The sequence below is a fragment of the Mustela nivalis genome (assembly GCF_964662115.1).
Source record: "Mustela nivalis genome assembly, chromosome: 17".
In the NCBI taxonomy this organism is placed as follows: Eukaryota; Metazoa; Chordata; class Mammalia; order Carnivora; family Mustelidae; genus Mustela; species Mustela nivalis.
The window spans coordinates 41,218,295-41,245,625 of record NC_139036.1 but is presented as its reverse complement, the minus strand read 5'-3'; the positions used below and the strand labels follow the sequence as shown (position 1 = coordinate 41,245,625).

The window sequence follows — 27,331 nt, the reverse complement described above, 5'->3', positions numbered from 1 at the left end:
CCCCGCAGGGACAGACACTCAGGTAATAACGATTGAAGGAGGTAGTTCAGATGACAGAATTAGCAGTCATTCAAATTGTGCAGTTCTTTTTTCAAGCATCTTGTGGGGGAGGGGTGCATTCTTTTGTCATTTAACATCGTGGATTGACAAGGACAGAATAAACCCACTCGAACATTTATACGGCAGAATTTTAAAAAATTTAAAAAAAAAAAAGAAAAAAAACTTCGGTCTTTGGCAAGTTCTCGTTCTGGACAGCAGAATTCAGGGAATTCTCGCTTTCTGAGGGAAAAGTTTCTGTCCTAGAATGGCCCCTAAACCCCATCCTCCGCTCCTGAGGCGGGAACTACAAACTCTTCCTTTTGACCCACCAGCCTGGGGCGCCCAACGCCGCTCTGCAGGGGGACTTGAATGCTGCTCTCTATTTTGAGTGGCCCCGCCACATCCTTCTATTATATCCCCAAAGCACAACTGCGGCGCTTCCGTTTCTTCGAAAATAAGTTCTTGGGAGGGAAGGTTGAGGCAGACGCTAGAAATCTGTTCACTTCACCAAATCGCCTGGCTGCCAGTCCAGAAAGCCGGCGCTCAAATTTCCTCAGGAAAATTAAGCTAGGACTCCTGTTTCTCTCTTTAAAAGCCTCAGGACGGGAGACAGTTTATAGATTTCAGCAATCTGAAATAAGTTAGCAGCTCCTGAGGAACGTTCCTTGCACCCGAGAAAGCTTCTCAGAAAACCCTTTCCCGTTAGCATCGCGAGTCTCTTCAGAGCAGTCGGCTCCGAGAGAACAAATAGCCCCCACCTCATTGGCCAGGTTCCCTGTCGGTCTTTCCGCGACGACTCCGAGTGGTGCCTTTTGAAAAGCCTCTAGTCCCGCCTCCCTTGCCTAATTGGTTTGTTCAAACAGTCCCCCGACAACTCAGGCGTTCATTGGTGAATATGAAAAAACAGATACGATTGGTTCTTCGGGACGGAGCCGGTGATAGAGAGTCAGAGATTGGCTTACTTGGTTTGGGCGGGCTACAGGAAAGTTCAATTGGGACGGGAGGCGTTCTTCTAACCGACGAGCGTCTGTGGAGAAGCGTCTTGCTCCACGGTGGTCTCGAGGGTCCCGCCGGTTTAGTCGCTTGCAGGGTTCTCGAGCCCCTTCACGACCGTCACCATGGAGGTGTCACCATTGCAGGTACAGCTCGCGGAAGGGGCGGGTCGTGGAGCCTCAGCGCGGCCCCGCATCTCTCTGGCTGCCCGCGAAGAATTAGACTCCTGGGCTGTGGTCCGATCGCCGCCGGCTGGGAGCCGGTCTTCCGGGTGGTCCCGGGTCTTCTGGACTCGGTGTGATCGTGAGGAGGATACCCCCCCCCCCCGTATGGTGCTAGTAATGAAATATTATCGGCTACAGTGGCTTCTGGGGTGTTGGGTTCTGTTTTACTGTTTCTAGGGCCAGTACTCAACTGGCTTATATTTTAATGGCCCGCGTGTGACTTTAAGCAGCACAGATACGTTCCTACCCTCCGACGGAAAACGGGATTGAATGCCCCTGACCTTGGAAGGTGCAGAGCATGGCCCGATGTTCCAAGTGAGGAGCCGGCAGGCCCGAGTTACTCAAAATATGTCCTTCCTCTGTTCAAAACGTTACGGTGGCCAAAGAAAGGATTGACTCGATGAGCTCCCAAACTGCTGCTGACTAGAATCTGTTATGTGCCTGGGACATAGCATGCACTCAGTAAATATTTGCGGAATGTCTGAAAGGAGTGTGTGTATTTTATTGATGACATTCAAAACATTCAAGGAAAATAGTTCCATGTTACATGCACTTGATGAGATAATACATGTTTATTCAAACTGACACCTGGGAACTTGGCTGCTGTTAGCTTAAATTGCCGTGTTTCAACAAAACGTTGTAAACTCCGCCAATACCTGATAAAAGATTGTGATTGCACATCACTATGTGTGATGACACATAGTGCATAAGCCATTACGGTGGGTGATTTGTTTATAGTTTTTAATATAACCTCCGATTAAATATCCCTTTTCTACAATTTTCCAACATTGCTAGCCTGTAAATGAAAATATGCAAATCAGCAAAACAAAGAAAAATGAAGATGCCAAGAAAAGATTGTCTATTGAAAGAATCTATCAAAAGAAAACCCAACTGGAACATATTTTGCTCCGCCCAGACACCTACATTGGCTCTGTGGAATTAGTGACCCAGGTAAAACCAAGTAATTACATGCAGTTACGAAGTAGTTAAAATGTATGCTTTTCCAGGTTAATTTTCTATATAGTCCACATACTCTGAATGTCACTGGAACAAGCCTTACGCTATCATATGTATATTGTAGTATTTAATCCAGAAGACTTTACAGTAATGATGATGACAAAACAGAATAAATAAGGTAAAAGTAACTATATCTCCTTGCCTTATTTCTAGCACATGTGGGTTTACGATGAAGATATTGGCATTAACTATAGGGAAGTCACCTTTGTCCCTGGGTTGTACAAAATCTTTGATGAGATTCTAGGTAAGTAAACTCTTTCACATAAAGATCTACTAGTAAAATCCTTCATAAGAAGTATTATTTCTAGCAAACCCTCTATAACCAGAGCTCCTATCATTTCAAACAATAGTTGACAAGGTGGAGCAATTTACTGGTGTCTAGCAAGTTGAATTCTTTCCTAGAAACAGTACTGTGAATAAATGTTAATGCCTTGTTAATCTGACTTTTTTCTTTCTATATCTTAATGTTTTCTTTTTAAATTTAATTTCTTACAAATGTGTATTTTCTTTCAGTCAATGCTGCAGACAACAAACAAAGGGACCCAAAAATGTCTTGTATTAGAGTCACAATTGACCCGTAAGTCTCTTGAATGGTCTTTTGTTTGTTATAGTTCATTGTTACTGTTAGTTGCATTTACTTTGATTTATACTAATATTGGCCTTTTTAAGTAATGAAATTCTCCAAAAGCACAGAAAAGCAGAATGCTAAAATGAACAATCTATGATACCTACCACCTAGATCCAGCAGTTATCAATGCTTTACCATAGTTGCTCCATCTATGTTTTTTGAGTCACTTCGAAATAAATTACAGGCATTATAACATATCATCTTTAAGCATCTCCAATAATTGTTCAGTCTAATAAGCATTCAGGAGTCTAGAGCTTTTACTTTTTCTCATGATGCTATTCAAATAGTAAACCAGCAGATGGTGATAGAGAATAATTGGATCTAACATTTCTGGTTATAAATGCTGGGTGTCCCTTTGTGGATACACAGGATGCTTGTATCACCTTTTTATTAGCCTGATCAGTTACGGCGTAAACTATGTTTTAGTTTCTTTGGCAGAAGTGTGTTAATGATGTAGTTGAATGCTCCTAAGGGCTTGATATCCTAGTCTAAAAACATGTTGAGCTAGTTTTAGTCTTTTTTTTTTTAATATTTTATTTATTTATTTGACAGTGAGAGATCACAAGTAGGCAGAGAGGTGGGCAGAGAGAGAGGAAGGGAAGCAGGCTACCTGCTGAGCAGAGAGCCCGATGTGGGGCTTGATCCCAGGACCCTGAGATCATGACCTGAACCGAAGGCAGCGGCTTAACCCACTGAGCCACCCAGGCGCCCCCCAGCTAGTTTTAGTCTTTTTTTGTAGATAATACTAAGCACTACTTGGAATAAAATCCATAGTGTTTTTTCTAGTTATAACTAAACTGTACTATCTTATGAGAATTAACTTAAAATAACTAAGAGAAATAAATCCAAATAAGTTTTTAGCTCTTTTTTGGCAAGCAGGGAAGTTTACAATTGGTAATGTTTTTCTCTTTCATATTTGTTTTGCAATGTGCCTTGCTGGGTGAGAAAGCTAAGGGAGCTAGGACAGTTCAGATAGATAATCCTCTGAAAACGGTATAATAGGGGCACCTGTGTGTCTGACATTTAAGTGTCAGAATCTTGGTTTCAGCTCAGGTCATGATCTCAGGGTTCTGGGATTGAACCTCAAATAGGGCTCCGCCTTCCAAGGAGTCTACTTGAGGAGTCTCTCTCCTTCTCCCTCTGCCCCCACCCATCCCACTCAAGCACACATGGTCACTTGCTTGCTCTCAAATAAATAAATCTTGAAAGAAAGCAAGCAAGCATAAATAAATAAATAATTTCCAAATTTTTCCTTTCCATTGGGCATAAATCATTTCCCTTTGTTTACCCTGACATTTTAAAATTTCGTATTTTTTCAGCATTATCAGTGTCTGCCCAGGTGTTGGAAAAGGATTAATTTTTTTCCCCTCTTGGCTTCTATTTCAGGATTATCAGGAACTGAGCATGGTGGGAAAGGTAGTTGATGCTGAATTTCAGAAAATATGTATGAGAGAGTCAAAGAAATTGAGACTTGTGAATTTCTATATTTTAAGGATAATTATATTTAAGTATAGAAAATATTAAGCACTAGTTTACCATCTGTTTTACAATAAAAGTTTCATTCTTCTTTTCTTAGGGAAAATAACTTAATTAGTATATGGAATAATGGGAAAGGTATTCCTGTTGTTGAACACAAAGTTGAGAAGATGTATGTCCCAGCTCTCATCTTTGGACAGCTCCTAACTTCTAGTAACTATGATGATGATGAAAAGAAAGTAACAGGTAGAGTATGGAGGAAAATAACACATTTGTTGCTAAAAAAAAAAAAACACATCTTTTAAATGACTATGACATAAATGTTTAAAACACTGAAATAAATCTCTATAATTGATTAGCATTGCCAGTGATAACAGAGTATTTTAAATTTATTTGCTTAGGTGGTCGAAATGGCTATGGAGCCAAACTGTGTAACATATTCAGTACCAAATTTACTGTGGAAACAGCCAGTAGAGAATACAAGAAAATGTTCAAACAGGCAAGTAAATCTGTATCTTTTGCCTCAGTTATAACTTGTACTTTAACAATTTATAACAGTTTTCGTGATTGGTTTAACATAATTTATAGGCTATTAAATCATGGAAAGTTATTCATGAATATACATTAGGTTATTTTTTAGGACTTAGAAATTTGTGTTTAGTTCTAGTTTGTTGTGAATAAACTTGAATTTTTTACTTCCACAGACATGGATGAATAATATGGGGAGAGCTGGTGAGATGGAACTCAAGCCCTTTAATGGTGAAGATTATACATGTATTACATTCCAGCCTGACTTGTCCAAGTTTAAAATGCAAAGCCTAGATAAAGATATTGTTGCACTGATGGTTAGAAGAGCATATGATATTGCTGGATCCACTAAAGATGTCAAAGTCTTTCTCAATGGAAATAAGCTGCCGGTAAGCATTTTCCGGGTGTTAAGGGCAATGAGGGAATTTATATGATCACTATCAGAGGCAAAACTGTTTTTTTTTTTCCTCCCATATATTTTTTATCACCTCTCAGATACATTCCTGAAAAGAAAACAGTATGCCACATTTTTTTACTTAACTCTTTTAAACTCACTAAAGGAAATGTCTTTCTCAAACAATCTCCTAAATGAATACTTTTGTGCCCTTTAATGACCATTCTCTTATGCCCATCAGTAAATGTCATTTCATTAGTTTTGAAAAATCCTCGTGGTCTATCATCGAACACTTTTTATAACTTTTTTCTAATACCATAACTCTTAATTCCTGTACAGGTAAAAGGATTTCGTAGCTATGTAGATATGTATTTGAAGGATAAGGTAGATGAAACTGGCAATCCATTGAAAGTTATCCATGAACAAGTAAACCCCAGGTGGGAAGTATGTTTAACAATGAGTGAAAAAGGCTTTCAGCAAATTAGCTTTGTCAACAGCATTGCTACTTCCAAGGTAATTTTGCTTTTGTATTAATCATAATTTATCTTTACATAAAAGTGTTATTATTTTTAATAAATAAAATGAACTTGAATATTTGGCTGCTCTGGCATAAAGAAAGCTAAATTAGATTTTTTAAAATATTTGATCATTATAATTTTGAGGGGTCCTGAGCTTTACAGTTTGGTATTTTTCCCTATTAGGGTGGCAGACATGTTGATTACATAGCTGATCAGATTGTGACTAAACTTGTTGATGTCGTGAAGAAGAAGAACAAGGGTGGTGTTGCAGTAAAAGCGCATCAGGTATGGTATTTCAGCACAGTTTTCTTTTTCCAAAGTCAAGGAAGAAGAGAAAGGCTATAAATAAAGCATGAGTTTTTAGCAATTTAGTAATATCAACTTTTCCTGCAGGTGAAAAATCACATGTGGATTTTTGTGAATGCCTTAATTGAGAACCCAACCTTTGACTCTCAGACAAAAGAAAACATGACTTTGCAAGTCAAGAGCTTTGGATCAACATGCCTTTTAAGTGAAAAATTCATCAAAGCTGTGAGTACTGGGGCCCCTGGGTAGTTCAGTCTACTGGGAGTCTGCCTCCAGCTCAGGTCATGATCCCAGAGTCCCAGGATTGAGCCCCTCAGCAGGGGGTCTGCTTCTCCCTCTCCCTCCATTCCTCCCCTGCTCATGCTTGTTTTCTCTTTAAAAAGGCTGTAAATACTTACAGGGACATAAGAAATATAAGCACCTTACTTTATTGTCCATTGTCCATTGCCTTTTTTTTTTTTTTTTTTTTTTGCTCTGCAAAAACCAAGATTCCTCCCACATGCCTTCTGCCTCTGAAAAGGAAATAGGAAATAGTTTTCACCTCACTGCTCTTACTACAGACTTAATTACCATCCATATGCCTATATTTCCCCATTACATTATCACTATTCAGTTTGGATCACTTCTGAATTCAGCCCATTTCACTGCTTTCCAAACATTGCCTAAAGTTGGTTCCCTATCAACACTGAATTAGTTCTCTCCATACTCACTGACCTCTACACGAGGACCTTCCCCACCCCACAAAAACAAAACTGTTTCCTGTCTTAGTAAAATGCCCCAACCAACCTAAGTAGCATAAACAAAGCTGGGAGCTTTCTCTTTACCCCTGCCCCCCCCCCCCCCCCCCGCCCGTAATCCAATCAGTAAGACTCATCTTTTGGATGCCGCAATAGCCTCTCATTGTTACCTCTTTTCTGTATTACTATAATGATTCTTTTTTTTTTTTTTTTAAGATTTTTATTTATTTATTTGACAGAGATCACAAGTAGGCAGAGAGGCAGACAGAGAGAGAGGAGGAAGCAGACTCCCTGCTTGAGCAGAGAGCCCTATGCAGGGCTCAATCCCAGGACCCTGAGATCATGACCTGAGCCGAAGGCAGAGGCTTTAACCCACTGAGCCACCCAGGTGCCCCTACCATAATGATTCTTTATGTTCATTACCTTTCAGTCCTTTCTTTGCAATGCTATTAAGTAATCTTCTTGTCTTAAAGCACACATTTTTGTCTTCAGTCTCTTTTTGAAGTCTTTCGGTAACTTCCACTCTTAGAAAAAAAGTCCAGAGGTGTCTGACTGATTCATTTGGTGGAGTAAGTGACTCTTGATCTCAGGGTTGTAAGTTTGAGCGCCATGTTGAGTATAGAGATTACTTAAAAATAAAATCTTTTTTTAAAAAAATGAATCGGGGCACCTGGGTGGCTCAGTGGGTTAAAGCCTCTGCCTTCGGCTTAGGTCATGATCCCAGGGTCCTGGGATCGAGCCCCACATCGGGCTCTCTGCTCAGCAGAGAACCTGCTCCCCCTTCTCTCTGCCTGCCTCCTCTGCCTACTTGTTTGTACTCTCTGTCTGTCAAATAAATAAATTTTAAAAACTTTTTTTTTCTTTTTTAAATGAATCAAGGGCACTGGATGGCTCAGTTGGTTAAGTGTCTGATTTGTGATTTTTGGTTTAGGTCATGATCTCATGGATTGTGAGATGGAGCTGCACATTGGCTCTGTGCTTGGTTGGGAATCTGCTTAGGATTCTCTTCCCCTGCCCCTCCCCCAACTTGGACACACTCTTTCTCTCTCTCGAATAAATAAATAAATCTTTTTTAAAAAATAAGTCTTTAAAATTTAAAAAAAAAGTGTTTTGGGTGGCTGGCTCAGTCAGTTAAGTGTCTGCCTTTAGCTCAGGTCATGATCACAGGGTCCTGGGATCTAGTCCCGAATTGGGCTCCCTGCTCAGCAGGGAGCCTGCTTCTCCTTCTGCTTCTGCTGTTCCCCCTGCTTGTGCTCTCACTCTGTCAAATAAATAAATAAGCTCTTTTTTAAAAAAATGTTTAAATCCAAATTCTTCCTTGTGGCCTACAGGACCCTGCCATCTCCAACCTCATCTTAGTACCACTTTTTCCTGTGTTGTCTAAGCTTCGATCCTACTGCCTTCAGATTACCCAGAAGCATTTGTACTCTTTCCCCTCCTTAGAGCTTTTCCATGTGGTAATCCTTCTATCTGAAATGCTTCTCACTTAGCTACTTTAGATCTTCAACGTCATTTCCTCAGGAAAGCCTTTACTTTCTACCCTTCTCTCTAGATATATGTTATCAGATGTAGCATACTTTTATCCAAACACTCATCACACTTGCAATTTCTCATTTTATTTCCACCTTCTTTATTTTTTTCTTAAAGTCCATGAGGTCAAGGACCATGACCAACTTGTTTTAACCACTTAATCTCCAACATGGATCTCAGTGCCTAACACAACGTAAATATGTAATTAGTAAATATTTACTGAATGAATGAACTCAAGGGAACCAGTTCCCTCAGTTATGATAACCTAAGACAGGAAGACATGTCACCTTTGTCTGAAAAAAAAAATATTTTTTTTTACCTCTTTTCAAACTTTGAATTACTTTTATAGGAGCTCATCTGTATTCTGTATTTCTGACAGAATTCTTCTTCCCTAACATGAATCTTCTCATTTTCAGGCAATTGGCTGTGGTATAGTGGAAAGTATACTAAACTGGGTGAAGTTTAAGGCCCAAATCCAATTAAACAAGAAGTGTTCAGCTGTAAAACATAACAGAATCAAGGGAATTCCCAAACTTGATGATGCCAATGATGCAGGTACACATTTAATAATGCTTCTAAACTTTTAATCTTGTTCAGTTATTTGTTTTATTCATTAATAGCATACCGTGGATACTTTCCCCTCAACATGTAATATTCAACAGAATATTTTTACATGGTTAAAAATCAACCAATTACTGTTATCGAACATTTAGATCATTTCTAATTTTGGGCTGTTATAGTAATGTTGAGATGACTAAGAATATAAAATAAGGGGGCACCTGGGTGGCTCAGTGGGTTAAACCCTCTGCCTTTGGCCAGGTCATGATCCCAGGGTCTGGGATCTAGCCCCAAATCAGGCTCTCTGCTCAGTGGGGAGCCTGCTTCCCCCTCTCTCTGTCTCTGCCTGCCTCTCTGCCTACTTGTGATCTCTGTCTATCAAATAAATAATTTTTTTTTAAGAGTATAAAATAAGAATTTGTAGCGATCTGGGGTCCCTGGTTGACTCAGTTGCTTATACAACTAACTCATGATCTCGGCTCAGGTCTTGATCTTGGGTCATGAGTTCAGACCCTGCATTAGGCTCCATGCTGGGTGTGGAGACTATTTTTAAAAAAATGAAGAAGAAGAAGAATATGTAGGGATCTGTAGTGATCTATTACCTAAGATAGGGGAGGAAAAATTTTTCTCAACCCTCTTAGTTCCTGTCTGGGTCTGAAAATTAAACTGACAAAGATAGGTTAATTGATGAAAAACATAGAAATTTATTTAAATATAAATTTTACTTGACAGGCCTTTCATAGGGAAATGAATACCCAAAGAAGTGGTTAAACCTGAGTGTTTTTGTTAGGTTTGAGGAAGAGTGGAAAGATATGATAAGGGCAAAGTATGAACTAAGTATAGTAAACTGGGGTAAACTTAACGAGGCCTGTTCATTCACATTCTTTTCAGTGTCACTCTGAGAGATAAGAATGTTCCCTTCCTCTGTGGTATATGGAGGACACTTCTCACATGAGGGTCTTGTGACCTACTTCAGGGTAGAAGGCTGGGGGATGAGGTCAGAGAGAACTTGCTTCTAGCATTTTCTCAAACTCCCTTAGCTTAAAATATTCAATATGCAAAGTGCTCTGTTTTGAGGTAGTGTGTTCTAAACCCCATTAATAACAAAAATTTGGGGGGGACGCCTGGGTGGCTCAGTTGGTTAAGCAGCTGCCTTCGGCTCAGGTCATGATCCCATCGTCCTGGGATCAAGTCCCACATTGGGCTCCTTGCTCGGCAGGGAGCCTGCTTCTCCCTCTGCCTCTGCCTGCCATTCTGTCTGCCTGTGCTTGCTCTCCCCCCCCCCCCCCGCCCGATAAATAAATCTTTAAAAAAAAAAACCAAAAATTTTTTTAAGATTTTATTTATTTGATAGAGAGGAATCACAAGCAAGGGAGAAGCAGACTCTCACTGAACAGGGAGCCCAATGCAGGACTCGATCCCAGGACCCTGGGATAATGACCTGAACCAAAGGCAGACGCTTAACGGACTGAGCCACCCAGGCACCTATTAACAAATATTTTTAACATAATATGATCAAAAGAATGTTCAGCAACAGTATAACTGTCACAAGAAATTAAAAGAGGCGCCTGTCTGGCTTAGTCATTGGAATACGTGACTCTTGGTCTCAGGGTTGTGAGGTTGTGAGTTCAGGCTCCATGTTGGGTGTGGAGATTACTTAAAAATGTTTTGTTTTGGGGCGCCTGGGTGGCTCAGTGGGTTAAAGCCTCTGCCTTCGGCTCAGGTCGTGGTCTCAGGGTCCTGGGATCTAGCCCCGCATCGGGTTCTCTCTGCTTAGCGGGGAGCCTGCTTCGCCACACCCCACCGCCTGCCTCTCTACTTGTGATCTCTCTCTGTCAAATAAATAAATAAAATCTTAAAAAAAAAAAAAAAATGTTTTGTTTTTGGGGCACATGGGTGGCTCAGTGGGTTAAGCCTCTGTCTTCGGCTCAGGTCATGGTCTCAGGGTCCTGGGATCGAGCCCCACATCGGGCTCTCTGCTCAGCAAGAAGCCTGCTCCCCCCCTCCTCTCTCTCTGCCTACCTCTCTGCCTACTTGTGATCTCTCTTTCTGTTAAATAAATAAATAAAATCTTTTTAAAAAAATGTTTTGTTTTTGTTTTTATTTTATTTATGTAAATCATCTCGACACCTATTGTGGGGCTCAAACTCACAATCCTAAGATCAAGAGTCACATACTCCTCCAGCTAAGCCAGCCAGGTGCCCCAATGTTAAATGTTTTTATTTTTTATTTATTCTTTTTTTAAAAGAATTTATTTATTTATTTATTTATTTATTTATTTATTTATTTAACAGAGGGAGGCAGGGGGAGTGGGAGAGGGAGAAGCAGGCTTCTGGCTGAGCAGGGAGCCCAAAGTGGGGTTCGATCCCAAGACCTTAGGATCATGACCTTAGCCAAAGGGAGAGGCTTAACCAACTGCACCACCCAGGTGCCCCAAAAATAAATTCTTTCAAAAAAAAAAATAGTCTAAGAAACTAGGTTTGTTTTTTGGTTTTTTGTTTTTTTAATATGAACATTAGTTCTAATATCTATTATATGGTTTTATCACAAAACTATTGATAGCACATTTGAGTTAGTATTTTTGAGGTTGAACTAAATGTGCCAATATTAATTTGTGTATTTTTATTTTAGGGGGTCGAAACTCCAATGAATGTACACTCATCCTGACTGAGGGAGACTCAGCTAAAACTTTGGCTGTTTCAGGACTTGGTGTGGTTGGGAGAGATAAATACGGGGTTTTCCCACTTAGAGGAAAAATACTCAATGTTCGAGAAGCTTCTCATAAACAGGTAGAGGCATCTTTAGGATCTAAATATAGTTTTATAATGCAGGATTTCATACTTGTGTTTCATTGCCTCACTGGGCATTTTGAAATATGTTTTAGTTTATTGTTATTATTTTAAGAAATTGGGTACACTGTAGCATATTTTAATAGATCTTTCTGACTAAAATGTAGGCTAATAATAACTGAAAATACTGGAGCTCAAGAAAACCCAAACAACATAAACTGCCCTATTTCTTTACAAATTTACAAAAAAAAGTTACCTTTTTTGGTATATGTCCATTTCAGATCATGGAAAATGCTGAAATTAACAATATCATCAAGATTGTGGGTCTTCAATACAAGAAAAACTATGAAGACGAAGATTCATTGAAGACTCTTCGTTATGGAAAGATAATGATTATGACAGATCAGGTTAGATTTGCTTTCAAATATTTTAGATTGTTATACTAAACATGTCTTAATTGTTGCATTGCTTTCATGCTGTGGAAGGAAATTACTTAACTTGAAGCTTTATTCATCACATGTGTGTTACATATACAGATTAAGTGAGTGGATTTAAATAGCCTTTTTCTTTTTTTTAATCCCCATAGAAAATTTTTAGAGAAATCACCAGTAGGTCAATCATAATTTTTTTGAGTTTTTAAATAATTCTTTTGTGTTTTGGCTTTCCAAATATTTCTAGGACCAAGATGGTTCCCATATCAAAGGCCTGCTGATTAATTTTATCCATCATAACTGGCCCTCTCTTCTACGGCATCGTTTTCTGGAAGAATTTATCACTCCCATTGTAAAGGTATATTAACTTTTAAATTACCATAATGGATATTTTAAGACCCCTACTCAATGTTTTATATGCATATAATCCCAGTGATATATGGTAAAGGGGGGACTCAGCAGTGTGCAAAACCACAGCAACATGTTCTTTACCACAGGTGTCTAAAAACAAACAAGAAATGGCATTCTATAGTCTTCCTGAATTTGAAGAATGGAAGAGTTCTACTCCAAATCATAAAAAATGGAAAGTCAAGTACTACAAAGGTTTGTGGGGAAACCCATCAAGTACTTCTCATTTTGTTATATACTATTATACAAAATTGTATGGAGTAACTTGATATTCTTGGTTGTATAGGTTTGGGCACCAGCACATCAAAAGAAGCTAAAGAATACTTTGCAGATATGAAAAGACATCGTATTCAGTTTAAATATTCTGGTCCTGAAGATGATGCTGCCATTAGCCTGGTCAGTTTGAGTTCTATTTCATAGATATATTCTAGTTTTCTAAATCACTATTATAGTTAGTCAATTGAAACATATAAATTTTTATATAATAAAATGTTTTATAGAATATAGAATGTTTTTAATAAGCATATCATAGAGAAAGGGACCATTTGTTTTAGGAAACTCAGTTTATTGTTTGTTTAGTTTTTATACAACAGATTTTGGGAGACTGTTCATACTGGTGACATCTTTTTTATCTCCAATGTGTAGGCCTTTAGCAAGAAACAGATAGATGATCGGAAAGAATGGTTAACTCATTTCATGGAGGATAGAAGGCAACGGAAGTTACTTGGCCTTCCTGAGGTAAAAATCTTATACATCTTTTTTTTTTTTTTTTTTTTAAAGATTTTATTTATTTATTTATTTGACAGAGAGAGATCACAGGTAGGTAGAGAGACTGGCAGAGAGAGAGAGAGAGAGGGAAGCAGGCTCCCCGCTGAGCAGAGAGCCCGATGTGGAACTCAATCCCAGGACCCTGAGATCATGACCCGAGCCGAAGGCAGCGGCTTAACCCACTGAGCCACTCAGGCGCCCCAAAATCTTATACATCTTGACACCTGGGTGGCTCAATCAGTTAGGCATGTCTGACTCTTGATTTTGGCTCAGGTTGTGATCTCAGGGTCATGAAATCTGTGGGGCTCTGTGCTGGAAGCTTGGGATTCTCCCCACCCCCACTCACATACCCGCACGCTTGCACGCGCTCTCTCTCTCTCTCTCTCTCTCTCTCTCTCAATCTAAAAGAAAACATTTTTATATATCCTACAACACAATGACTGATTGCTCCAGAAGAAAATTTAATAATATGTAACTATATATGAATGTGCTTATTTAGACTGCTGCATAAATGTATGGGAACTGAAAAATTTAAAAGGCAGTGCAGTTTTTCCAAATTGTGCAACAATTAAATTTGCTTTATCTTTAAAACCTGTACAGTAGGGGCGACTGGGTGATTCAGTGGGTTAAACCTCTGCCTTTGGCTCAGTTCATGATCTCGGGGTCCTGGGATCCTGCCCTGACTCAGGCTCTTTGCTCAGCAGGAAGCCTGTTTACCCCTCCCCCTCTGCCTGCCTCTCTGAATACTTGTGATCTCTCTCTCTGTCAAATAAATAAATAAAATCTTAAAAAAAAAAAAAACCTGTAAAATACTTCTACATAAATCTGTGTCTTTGAGGGACTTAAGAATTATCATAGAATTGATATGCTGAAAGATTGATTCCTTTGGTGTTAAGCATTGTTAAGATCAATGAACTTTTTAAAATTAGATCATCTAATAACTCTCTTTGGTCCCTCAGGATTACTTGTATGGACAAACTACCACATATCTGACATACAATGACTTCATAAATAAGGAACTTATCCTGTTCTCAAATTCTGATAATGAGAGATCTATCCCATCTATGGTGGATGGTAAGTTCCACTATGTTAGCCTTTTTTTTTATCATACATAGAAATCAATGTCCATAAATTGGGACGCCTGGGTGGCTCAGTTGGTTAGGCAGCTGCCTTCGGCTCAGGTCATGATCCCGGCGTCCTGGGATCGAGTCCCACATCGGGCTCCTTGCTCGGGAGGGGGTCTGCTTCTCCCTCTGCCTCTGCCTGCCATTCTGTCTGCCTGTGTTCATGCTCTCTCTCTCTCTCTGACAAATAAATTTAAAAAAAAAAAAAAAAAAAGGCTAGAAAAAACATAGGCTAAAAAAAAAAAAGAAATCAATGTCCATAAATGATTAAGTTGAGGATACTAATATTTGTACTTCTTCCATTTTGAAGGCTTGAAACCAGGTCAAAGAAAGGTTTTGTTTACCTGTTTCAAACGGAATGACAAGCGAGAGGTGAAGGTTGCCCAGTTAGCTGGGTCAGTGGCTGAGATGTCCTCTTATCATCATGGTGAGGTAAACACACAATCCATACAATCCATAATGTTTTTAGAAAGCATTATAGCAATAATACCTGCAAAATCATTTTCCAAACACATCATGAGAGTACTTGGTGACATGAATACTGGTTCATCCATAGTAGAGGACAATTTGGTGAAATCTGGTAAAATCTGTCAAACTATAAATATGCTTACCTTTGGCTTAACAAATCTATTTCTAAAAATAATATTCCAATAAGGAGACTCATAAGTCTATAAGGATCTATGTTCAAAGATCTATAGTGATGTTTAATATATCTTTGTGATGCCAAAATTTAGACATCAAAAATGTCCATCAACTGGAAAATTGTCATTGATTATGATACATCTATGCCTGGAATCAGTTATATAACTGAAGTAAATCTGTGTGTACTAACATTGAGAATATCCATAATCTATTGTCAGTGGGGAGAAAAAGAGCCAGAACATTACTTAAACCAAAAACCTAGAAGGGTTTGCTCGAAGTTATTAATTTTGGTGATTTCTGTTGATTAAAAAGGACAACTTCTCAATTTTTTGTATTTCTCAGTTGTTTGATTTTATATAATCATATATTCCTTTTTTTAATTTTGGGATTAAATTGTTTTTTGTATTCATTGTATTTTAAAGAACTAGGTTGTCTATAGGTTTCTAGAACTTTAAATGTAATGATTGTCTTGTTTGTTGCTTTCATTCAAAACATAGTGGGCATGTAGTAAATGTTCACACAGCAAACATTTGTCAGATACTTACCATGTACCAGGTATATAAAGAAATCAAATAAGCTCCTTCTCAAGGTATAATCACAATTTAATCAGCCAACCCACACAACTATCAAAGTGACTCAGCAGGGAACCTCCTTCTCCCTTTGCCTGATGCCCACCCCCTGCTTGTGCTCTCTCTTGCTATCTCTCAGTGACAATAAATAAATAATCTAAAAAAAGAAATGAGTAAAGTATTAGACACAAAAAAGGAAATATTTCATTCTGCTGAGGGTGAAGAGAAGAGCTATGCCTTCAAGGTTGAATAGGACTTGGTAGAAATTATTAGAAGTCAAGTGCCCCTAAACTTGGAGCCAGAGGCTTGAGTTTAGGTATATCTGCCATCTGCCATGTAATTACTTAGGAAGAGTCAATAAACATCTATATCTCATAAAACCTTACAGGATTATAGTGAGGCTTAGTCATAATAATGGATATATATTATTAGAAGCCTACAGCTTAGATTAATTAATCTTTTTCCACCCCCAGATGTCACTAATGATGACCATTATCAATTTGGCTCAGAATTTTGTGGGTAGCAATAATCTGAACCTCTTGCAGCCCATTGGTCAATTTGGTACTAGGCTGCATGGTGGCAAGGATTCTGCTAGTCCTCGATACATCTTCACAATGCTCAGGTGGGTATGCCTACAATTTCTGGTGAATTCATCAAAAACTAATGATGTACTATATGCTGGCTAACTGAACATAATAAAAATATATATATTGAACTTTTTAAAAAAAAATTCTAGTGAATTGCCATTAGCAATTTTGAAGTAATGTGACATTTAGTTGACCAAAAATATAAAAATTCAACTGATCTGGGGTGTCTGGGTGGTTCAGTCAGTTAAGCCTTTGCTTTTGGCTCAGGTCATGATCCCAGGGTCCTGGGATCGAAACCCACAACTGGCTCTGCTCAGCAGGAAGCCTGCTTCTCCCACTCCTACTCCCCCTGCTTGTATTCCCTCTCTCACTGTCCATCTCTCTCTCTGTCAAATAAATAAATAAAATCTTTTTTTTTTAATTCAACTAATCAGAAAATGTACTTTTGATGTAGATGTTTACAGTATTAATTTTTTAAAAACTAGCTCCTTAAATTTAATTATGCTACTTCTTATAATAAACAGAACATAAATTCTATTTCAGTTTGATAGCTGTGCCTTTGAATTTCTGAGAAATATTGTTTCCTTTCCAAACTACATGTTTTTACTTCAATTTCTTATATTTTCTTCACTTTAATTATACAGAGCAGTGGTTCTCAACCAGGGTAGATTTTGCACCACCACCCCATCTCCCAGGAGACTGTAATGTCTGGAGACAATTTTTATTGTCATGACTAGGGGAGCTGTGCTACGTCTAGTGGGCAGCAGCCAGAGCTACTGCTAAACACCCTACAATGATAGGATAGCTCCCATAACAAAGAATTATCTGGCCCAAAATACCAGTAATGCCCAGGTTGAGAAACCCTGCTGTAGACTTGGGACCAGAGTAAAGAAGAGCTTAATTCTTCCTAAATACCGCAATTGAAATTTTACTCTATGGAAAGTACGTTATGAATGGTCAATTTTCTGCGGTCATCTTATTCAAACTTTCAGCAGCATTAACTAGTTAATCACTTCATCCTCCTTGAAACTCTTCTTTATTTGGCCTTTGGCCTCCAAGATACAAAACTGTTGGCTTTCTTCCTTATTTATCATTTTTCCTGGGTCCCTCTCATCTCTCCAGACTCTAACTACTGGCCTGCCCCAAAGCTCCTTCATTTGTTCTCTTTCCACTAGCTATACTCACTTCCATCCATGGATGATAACCCATCCACCTAGTTTCTTTTTCTCTTTTTTCTTTTTTTCTTTTTTTTTTTTTTAAGATTTTTATTTATTTGACAGACAGAGATCACAAGTAGACAGAGAGGCAGGCAGAGAGGTTGGGGGAGAATCAGGCTCCCTGCTGTGCAGAGAGCCCAATGTGGGGCTTGATCCCAGGACCCTGGGATCATGACCTGAGCCAAAAGCAAAGGCTTAACCCACTGAGCCACCCAGGCACGCCCCATTCATCTAGTTTCAACAGCTCCAATCCTGAATCTCTTATAGCTGACTACCCTCTCAATATTTACTAAGGCACCCCGTTTATCTAAAGTACTATAATATACCATCCTGCTTTCTTATGGCAGCCAACTAATATTTTTAAATAGATCATTCTGGTTCAGAACCTTCCAACTTTTTCATTTAGAGTAAAATCTAAAGGACCTACATGATCTATGTGCCCACTCCCCATATCTTTTGACTCTATCTCATACTGTCTCTGGTCCAAAAACACCTGACCTCTGCCTATATTCAAACATGCCAGTCACACTCTCTCCTCAGGGCTTTTTACTTACTGGTCCCTCTGCTTACAATACTTTCTCCAGATAACCACATGGTGGTTCATCCTCTCAGTTTCTTCACTTTAATGTCATCCTTTCAGAAAGTGTTACCATTCCTTAGCACCTCCAATCATTCAATCACCTCTATTTTTTCTTTCTCCTTAGCATTTACCCCACCTGACAAAATGTATGTACATTGTCTATCTCCATGTATGTGAGCTCCTTAGAGATTTTATGTCTGCAGTAACTGGCACATACAAAGGGCACAGAAAGTACTGTTAAATGATTACAGCCAGCAAGTAAAGCCAAAGTAATTTTCATGCATAGATATGAGCTAACACATGTCCTTTTCACAAGTTAAGTACAAAGTCAGTGTTTTTATAAAATAACATTCTTTGATTATTTATTTTAGCCCTTTGGCTCGGTTGTTATTTCCACCAAAAGATGATCACACATTGAAGTTTTTATATGATGACAATCAGCGTGTTGAACCTGAGTGGTATATTCCTATTATACCCATGGTGCTGATAAATGGTGCTGAAGGAATTGGTACTGGGTGGTCCTGCAAAATCCCCAACTTTGATATTCGTGAAGTTGTAAATAATATCAGGCGTTTGATGGATGGAGAAGAACCTTTGCCAATGGTAACTATTCTGTGTATATTGGGATCCCTCATTTTCCTCTGGCTTCAATTCAGTAGACTATATAGTCAGAGGACACATAGAAAACTTATTGTTTTAATGTTCATCAGATTTATTGTTTAATGCTGTTGGGATTTCTTTAATGTTTATCAGATTTATTGTTTAATACTGTTGGGATTTCTGTTTTTAATGTCACATTTTAAAAACCCAATCTTCTTTAAAATACCAATTTAGCTTCCAAGTTACAAGAACTTCAAGGGTACTATCGAAGAACTGGCTCCAAATCAGTACGTGATCAGTGGTGAAGTGGCTATTCTTAATTCCACAACCATTGAAATCTCAGAGCTTCCGATCAGAACATGGACCCAGGTAAGTTACTGTGGATTTCTTCGATTTTTGTGATCAGGGAAACACTTTGTACTACTTGATGTATACTCCTAAGCCTGTATTTTAAAAGGATTATCTCTTTCTTTAGACATATAAAGAACAGGTTCTAGAACCCATGTTGAATGGAACTGAGAAGACTCCACCTCTCATAACAGACTATAGGGAATACCATACAGACACTACAGTGAAGTTTGTTGTGAAAATGACTGAAGAGAAACTGGCAGAGGCAGAGAGAGTGGGACTACACAAAGTTTTCAAACTCCAAACTAGTCTCACATGCAACTCTATGGTATGTCTTATTTTTTTTTTTTTTTAAGATTTTTTATTTATTTGTTAGAGAGAGAGAGAGAGATACAGAGCGCAAGCACAGGCAGACAGAGTGGCAGGCTAGAGGCAGAGGGAGAAGCAGGCTCCTTGCCAAGCAAGGAGCCGATGTGGGACTCGATCCCAGGATGCTGGGATCATGACCTGAGCCGAAGGCAGCCACTTTAACCAACTGAGCCACCCAGGCGTCCCTGGTATGTCTTATTTTATGAGAGGTGCCCATGTTTCAGTTTATATTAAAGTTTAATATCAGTTTTAAAAGGAAATCCTGGAATACTTTTATGTTTTTGAAGAATAAAGTCTTTTCTCTAAAACCATTCATCTGTTCTTGGCTTTATAATCTTGTTTTTCTTTTCTAGGTGCTTTTTGACCATGTAGGATGTTTAAAGAAATATGACACGGTGTTGGATATTCTAAGAGACTTCTTTGAACTCAGGCTTAAATATTATGGATTAAGAAAAGAATGGCTTCTAGGAATGCTTGGTGCTGAATCTGCTAAACTGAACAATCAGGCTCGCTTTATCTTAGAGAAAATAGATGGCAAAATAATCATTGGTATGTTTTTAGATCAATAACTGTACTAAAACTACAATTATGCCAAACTTTACACATTTCTTTTAAATACCTAGTCATTTACAGTTTGGAAAATATAGCTTTCCTTAGATTGAACATCTTGAAAAATCAAGATTTAGTTGACATGTAGATAGAGAATAGAGAGATAGAAAGGTACCTGTGTAAACTGATAAAGAGAAGAATTATTAAGTCTGAGAGGGGAGAAAAAGTCCAGAAGGAAGATTATAAAGGGTTTATATTACAGCTAAATTGTGTACTGGAAGACTGAAAGAGTCATGTCTTGGGTTTTTATGTATTTATTTATTTTTAAAGACATTCTAGAAGCAACTAAGTCAGGGTTTAAGTTACCAGGAAGGAAACAGTTTTGATAAAAGCTGGCTTGTAAGGAGGTTTAAAAAAAAAAAACAAAAACTCAACACTGGCCAGTGCTAACTAGGAAGGCTAGGCAACTAACTTATGGGTCATAGTAGCAAGTCCCAAAACATGGCAACATGAATTCCTGGTGATCACAGAATAATTTTCTGGTCGTACACAAAAATGTTTAACTTGATAGTTACATGTTCAAATACATGAATATTTTTTAACAACACTAGCATAAGCACTCCTTAATTTCTTAGAATTATTGCTTAAAGCAAAGCTAAAATGAGTGATAATGGACATGATTCAAAGAAAACAGAAAGTAAGATTTGTGTCTAGTTTACCAGAATTTAGGGAATAATAGGACTATGCAGTCTTGAGTATAAAAATGTAGGGGGCCTACACATGTAATCTGTATCAAATTAATTGATAAAAAATGGTGCTCAGAAATTCATCCCAAAATACCTTGTAGCTAGTAATTCAATATCCCTCAAAGTGTAATAAATTGACTGCAGTAGTCACTGGAAGAAAGGTACTCTAGAAAAAGGGAATGGGTATAACATAGTTGGATTGGTGGCACAAATTATTGCCCAATTAATGTTAAAATTTTGAAAAGGGAGCATAACTGAGGTAGAGACTTATCAGAAATAAAGGTTTGATTGCCTCCTGTTCTTTTAAGAATTATAATTAGATGGGGCGCCTGGGTGGCTCAGTGGGTTAGGCCTCTGCCTTCAGCTCAGGTCATGATCCCAGCCAGGGGCCTGGGATCGAGTCCCGCATAGGGCTCTCTGCTCAGCAGGGAGCCTGCTTCTCCTCATCTCTCTCTCTGTCTGTCTCTCTGCCTATTTGGGATCTCTCTCTCTGTCAAATAAATAAATTAAATCTTTAAAAAAAAAAAAAATTATAATTAGATCAACAATTTCATAATGTGATTTGACTGTCCCAATTGTGGTAATTTACATTTGTCAGTGGTTTAGGAAAAAGACTTCTCTGTAAACCAGGATGTATAGATTTATGCAAGATAAAGTTTAATTTTTAGTTTTAGTCTTTTGAATTCATATGGTAAAACCTATTCCTTTCCTAAAATATTCCTCAAAACCATTATTTCTGTTTACATTTTTTAATAGAAAATAAGCCTAAGAAAGAATTAATTAAAGTTCTGATTCAGAGGGGATACGATTCAGATCCCGTGAAGGCTTGGAAAGAGGCACAGCAAAAGGTAAATTCTCGGTTAGCATGTTCTATATTATCGAAGACTATGTAGAATCTAATGTCTCTGTTTCAAATTTCCTGTTAAAGCTACATTTTAATTTTTCCTCTAGGTACCAGATGAAGAAGAGAATGAAGAGAGTGACAATGAAAATGAAGCTGAAAAGAGTGACTCTGTAAGAGATTCTGGGCCAACCTTCAACTACCTTCTTGATATGCCTCTTTGGTATCTCACTAAGGAGAAGAAGGATGAACTGTGTAAGCTGAGAAATGAAAAAGTGAGTTGTTGGTGGAGGGTAACAATGCTCAGTTGTTAAAGTGGTGAAAGTAAAAACTGTGCCTCATGAAAATTTATGCTATTTAACCCATAAATTAACTCTTAATTTTCTGACTCTCTTATGAAGGAGCAAGAGCTAGAAACATTAAAGAGAAAGAGTCCATCAGATTTGTGGAGAGAAGACTTGGCTGCTTTTATTGAAGAGCTGGAGGTATGTAGTTTATAATTGCTAATGTTAGAGTTTTTATTAGTGAAATAGTACATTCTAACAATATACCTCTTGGTCAAGAAATTTCACAATTAGGGGTGCGTGGGTGGTTCAGTTAGTTAAACGTCTGCCTTAAGCTCAGGTTGTGACCCCAGGGTCCTGGGATCGACCCCCGTCTCTCAAATAAATAAATAAAATCTTTTTAAAAACACCTTTTGGGGGGGTGCCTGGGTGGCTCAGTGGGTTAAAGCCTCTGCCTTCCGCTTGAGTCATGATCCCAGGGTCCTGGGATCAAGCCCCACATTGGGCAGCCTGCTTCCCCTGCTCTCTGCCTGCCTTTCTGCTTACTTGTGATCTCTCTCTGTCAGATAAATAAATAAGAAATCTTTAAAAAAAAAAAAAAAAAAAAAAGACCTTTTGGGACACCTGGGCAGCTCAGTGGGTTAAAGCTTCTGCCTTTGGCTCAGGTCATGATCCCAGGGTTCTGGGATTGAGCCCCACATCAGGCTCTGTGCTCAACAGGGAGCCTGCTCCCCCCCCCCCCCCACCCACCCGCCGTCTGCCTCTCTGCCTACTTGTGATCTCTGTCTGTCAAATAAATTAATTAAATAAAAATAAATAAATAAATAATAATTTAAAAAAAAAAAAAGACATTTCACGATTAGCAATAGAAAGAATAAGACATAAGAAAACATTCCAAGATAACACATAAAAGAACAGATTGTTAGAATAAAGTAAATGATGGCCAGAAGCACACTACTAGAACTTTTTGGACAAAAAGAGAAAAGGGTAGGAGTTGATTTCTGACTAACTGGGAATAGTATGGAATAAGAATATTTATTTAAATATGGAAAAAGACCAACCCAATCTCCCAACTCAATCTAAAAGGACAAAGATGTTTACCTTCAGGGCTAGCTCATCAATTTCAAAAGATACTTTGTTATCTAAATCTCACTAATGTTTTGTTTTCTAACATTATTTTAAGGTTAAAAAAAAGCATTTCATAAATTAAACTAAAATGTTTTACATGCAGTTTTATATTATTACACTTTAGTATGGATGTACAAGTAGAATCCCATCCTTTCACTTCTTTTTTTTTAAGATTTTATTTATTTATTTGACAGACAGAGATCACAAGTAGGCAGAGAGGCAGGCAAAGAGAGAGAGGAGGCAGCAGGCTCCCCGCAGAGCAGAGAGCCTGATGTGGGACTCGATCCCAGGACCCTGGGATCATGACCTGAGCCAAAGGCAGAGGCTTTAACCCACAGTCACCCAGGCACCCTAAATTATTTTCTTAACATATAATGTATTATTTGCCCCAGGGGTATAGGTCTATGAACCGTTATGCTTACACACTCCACAGCGCTCACCATTTCACATACCCTCCCCAATGCCATCCTTTCACTTCTTAATTTGAGTTTACAAATATGTGTATATAAATCTATGCATTTTATCCCTAACACAGCTTCCCCTTTTTATTTTCAGAAAACTTAAATGGTAGAATCAAGAGTAGAACCCAGTCTTCTGTGTCCACACTTATCAAGTGGGCCTTAATTATATATATCTTCAATGGCAATGGCATACTTTGTTGTGGCACAGCTATTCACAGATTTAAGATGTGGGGTGCCTGTCTAGCTCAGTCAGAAGAGCATGTAACTCTTGATCTCAGGGTCGTGAGTTCAAAGCCCACACTGGGTATAGAGATTACATATATACATAAATTAAAGAAAAAATTTTATCTTAAAATGTAACAAATTGAAATCAGTTTAACCAGCCTTTTATTCTATTTCTATAAAGTAGCCTAGATTTTATAGTGTCTTTGTTGACTTATAAACTTTCTTTCTCTTATCCCTTTTGTAGGCTGTTGAAACAAAGGAAAAACAAGAAGAACAAATAGGACTTCCTGGGAAAGGGGGGAAAGCAAAGGGGAAAAAAACACAAATGGCTGAAGTTCTGCCTTCTCCGTGTGGGAAAAGAGTCATCCCCCGAGTGACCATAGAGATGAAAGCAGAGGCAGAAAAGAAAATTAAAAAGAAAATTAAGGTACTACTCTTGAAAAGTTATACATAAATACTTAAGACTTATTTTGGCTTAAAATTAAACAATGATATAAAACTTCTAATCCCATAGTTTGTAGTTAATCCTGTATCTAATCATAACTTTGCTTTCCTATGTGCCTGATTTTTTTAAGATGTTTAAGTATCTTGAAAAAGTCATACCCATACCTTTATTCAGAGCTCTTAACCAAAATTTAAAGAAAAAAATCACTCTTTGACCAGATAAATATTTGTATATTTGACCTTACATTATTCCAAATTATAAGTTACCAGAACTTGACCATCTTTGTCTTGCTCTTTTTTAGAATGAAAACACTGAAGGGAACCCTCCAGAAGACAGTATTGAACCAGAAGGTCTGAAACAAAGGTTGGAGAAAAAACAGAAAAGAGAACCAGGTATGAAAAAATTTTAAGTAAAATGGTATAGAATTGAGATTAAGTTGTGTCTGTTACCAAGTACATTCTACATAGATGTTTAGTAAGTCCTTACTGAGTAACATGATGGAAGGCTATATCTAAAGTTTACTTGAACCTCCCTAATACTGTCCTTGGATATGATTTATGTTAGAAGAGATCATTTTGAGGGGCACTTGGGTGGCTCAGTGGGTTAAGCCTTTGCCTTCATGCCTTCCGCTCAGGTCGTGGTCCCAGCATCCAGGGATCGAGCCCCATATTGGGCTTCCTGCTCGGCGGGAAGCCTGCTTCTCCCTCTCCCACTCCCCCTGCTTGTATTCCCTCTCTCGCTGTGTCTCTCTCTGTCAAATAAATAAATAAAATCTTTTTAAAAAAAGAGACAGAGATCATTTTGAAATAGTTTGTTAATTTGGCAATTTGAGTTTCTTAGTTGGGATCTAAAGAAAACACAGTTTATTAAATTCCACTTTTCTAGCCAACTATAAGGCTCTATATTAATATATAAAGCTTCTTGAGAACAGTGAGCACATCTTAGTCACATTTGTATTATCCCTAAAGTTGAACAAAATGCCTAGAATATAAGTAGCACTCAGTAAATTAAATAGAATTATAGATTATACCTTTACTGAGTATCTACTTTTTTTAATAAGATACTAACATACCAAGTTCATCCACTTAAAGTATACCATTCAGGGGCACCTGGACGGCTCAGTCAATTAAATATTTGCCTTTGGCCCAGGTCATGATCCTATGGTCCTGGGATCAAGTCCCATGTCATGTTCCCTGCTAAGTGGGGAGCCTGCTTCTCCCTCTTTCTTTGCAGCATCCCCTGCTTGTTCTCTCTCTGTCAGATAAATAAAATCTTTTTAAAACAAATAAAATGTGCCATTCCATCATTTTAGTATGCTCAACCCATGAAAAACAAACACTCTACCTGTTTAATGGTCACTCCCCATTGCCTACCAGCTTCCCTTCCTCCTAGACAACTATTAATCTACTTTCTGTCTCTAGATTTACTTTTCTGGACATTTCATAGGAATGAAATCATGTAATAGCTGGTCTTTTTTTCCCTGGTATCTTTCACTTAGCATAATGTCTTAAAGGGTCACCTATGTAGTGACATGTATCAATACTTTGCTCTTTTTTTTTTTTTTAAGATTTTATTTATTTATTAATTTGACAGCGATCACAAGTAGGCAGAGGCAGGCAGAGAGAGAGAGAGGCAGGCAGGCTCCCCACTGAGCAGAGAGCCCTGCACAGGGCTCAATCCCAGGACCCCAGGATCACGACCTGAGCGGAAAGCAGAGGCTTCAACCCACTGAGCCACCCAGGTGCCCCTACTTCACTCTTTTTTTTATCACCAAATAGTTTTTCATAGTATGGATGTACCACTTTTTATTTATTTCTTCATTCGTTCATAGGTATTTGACTTTTTTCCATTTTTTGGCTATTGTGAACACTGCTAGAAATATTTATATACAAGTTTTTATATGGACTTAATGTTTTTATTTCTTTTGGGTAGATACCTAGGAATGGAATTGTTCTGGGTCATATGATTTTTTCTATGTTTATCTTTTTGAGGAACTGCCACACTGTTTTTCAGAGCAGCTGCCCCATTTTACATTCCCTCCAGCAATGTATGAGGGTTCATATTCTCCATATCCTCAGCAGCACAGTTAATCCCTTGTCTTTTTTTTTTTTTTTTTTTCATTCTAGCCATACTAGTGGATAGGAAGTGGTATCTCATGGTTTTAGTTTGCATTTCCCTATTGGCTAATGATGCTGAGTATCTTCTTAATGTGCTTATTGGCTATTCATATTTCTTTAGGAAAATATCTATTTAGACCCTTTGCCCATGTTTTTAATTGGGTTATTTATCTTTTGTTGTTGAGTTAGTTGTAAGATTTCTTTATGTATTCTAATTTTTTTTAAGATTTTTATTTTAATTAGAGAGAAAGCACAGGTATGTAAGGCGGGGAGGAACAGAGGGAAAAGGAAAGAGAGAATCTGAAGCAGAATCCACCCTGAGCACAGAGCCCCACACAGGGCTCAATCTCCTCTCATGACTCCGAGATCATGACCTGAGCCAAAATCAAGAGTTGAAGACTTAACCAACTGAGCCACCCAGGTGCCCCTCTTTTTTTTTTTTTTTTTTTTTTAAGATTTTACTTATTTATTTGACAGACACAGAGAGAGAGGGAACACAAGCAGGGGGAGCGAGAGAGGGAAAAACAGGCTTCCCACTGAGCAGGGAGCCCGACGCAGGCCTTGACCCCAGGACTCTGGGATCATGACCTGAGCCAAAGGCAGTCACTTAACAACTGAGCCACCCAGGTGCCCTCTCTTTCTTTTCTTGATAGTGTCCTTTGAACCACAAGTTTTTAATTATGATGCAGTCTAATTTTATCTTTTTTTCCCCTTTTGTTGCTTGTGCTTTTGGTATCATGTCTAATCTTTTTCTGAATCCTAGGTCATGAAGATTTACCCCTATGTTTTCTTCTAAGAGTTTTAGTTTTAGCTCTTATAGATCTGTGATACATTTTGAATTAATTTTTGGATATGGCATAAGGAAGGAGTCCAACCTCATTCTTTTGTATGTGGATATCCTCTTGTCCCAGCATCATACTGAAAATCTTCTTTCCTATTACATTGTCTTCACCCTTGTCAAAAAATCAATTGCCCATAAATTTTAGAGTTTATGGATTCTCAACTCTATTGCATCGATTGATCTATATGTCTAAACTTGAGTATCTACTTTTAATAGGTAATATGTGCTCAGTTCTGTGGGGCATACAAAGATGAATAAAACTAATGGAAACATCTTAGTATTAAACTAAAGAAATCGTAAAAGTATGCCATACT

General features: G+C 38.2%; 1 protein-coding gene across 1 annotated transcript in view; it reads left to right on the top strand.

Moving 5' to 3' along the window:
* The first annotated feature begins 979 nt into the window (after positions 1-979).
* Positions 980-27,331, top strand: part of TOP2A (DNA topoisomerase II alpha) — a 30,788-nt gene continuing 4,436 nt past the window's right edge. Inside the window, exons 1-29 of the mRNA XM_082705033.1 lie at positions 980-1,178; positions 2,052-2,207; positions 2,427-2,517; positions 2,787-2,850; positions 4,478-4,623; positions 4,779-4,876; positions 5,082-5,294; positions 5,639-5,812; positions 6,001-6,102; positions 6,211-6,348; positions 8,807-8,945; positions 11,580-11,737; positions 12,019-12,144; positions 12,416-12,526; positions 12,666-12,771; positions 12,863-12,972; positions 13,222-13,314; positions 14,304-14,418; positions 14,779-14,900; positions 16,153-16,301; positions 18,435-18,666; positions 18,898-19,032; positions 19,139-19,339; positions 19,734-19,929; positions 21,432-21,523; positions 21,627-21,791; positions 21,918-22,001; positions 23,859-24,041; positions 24,361-24,451. Coding sequence (XP_082561159.1) covers positions 1,158-1,178; positions 2,052-2,207; positions 2,427-2,517; positions 2,787-2,850; positions 4,478-4,623; positions 4,779-4,876; positions 5,082-5,294; positions 5,639-5,812; positions 6,001-6,102; positions 6,211-6,348; positions 8,807-8,945; positions 11,580-11,737; positions 12,019-12,144; positions 12,416-12,526; positions 12,666-12,771; positions 12,863-12,972; positions 13,222-13,314; positions 14,304-14,418; positions 14,779-14,900; positions 16,153-16,301; positions 18,435-18,666; positions 18,898-19,032; positions 19,139-19,339; positions 19,734-19,929; positions 21,432-21,523; positions 21,627-21,791; positions 21,918-22,001; positions 23,859-24,041; positions 24,361-24,451 — 3,811 coding nt within the window. The 5' untranslated portion in view covers positions 980-1,157. The remainder of the gene's footprint in view (positions 1,179-2,051; positions 2,208-2,426; positions 2,518-2,786; positions 2,851-4,477; positions 4,624-4,778; positions 4,877-5,081; positions 5,295-5,638; positions 5,813-6,000; positions 6,103-6,210; positions 6,349-8,806; positions 8,946-11,579; positions 11,738-12,018; positions 12,145-12,415; positions 12,527-12,665; positions 12,772-12,862; positions 12,973-13,221; positions 13,315-14,303; positions 14,419-14,778; positions 14,901-16,152; positions 16,302-18,434; positions 18,667-18,897; positions 19,033-19,138; positions 19,340-19,733; positions 19,930-21,431; positions 21,524-21,626; positions 21,792-21,917; positions 22,002-23,858; positions 24,042-24,360; positions 24,452-27,331) is intronic.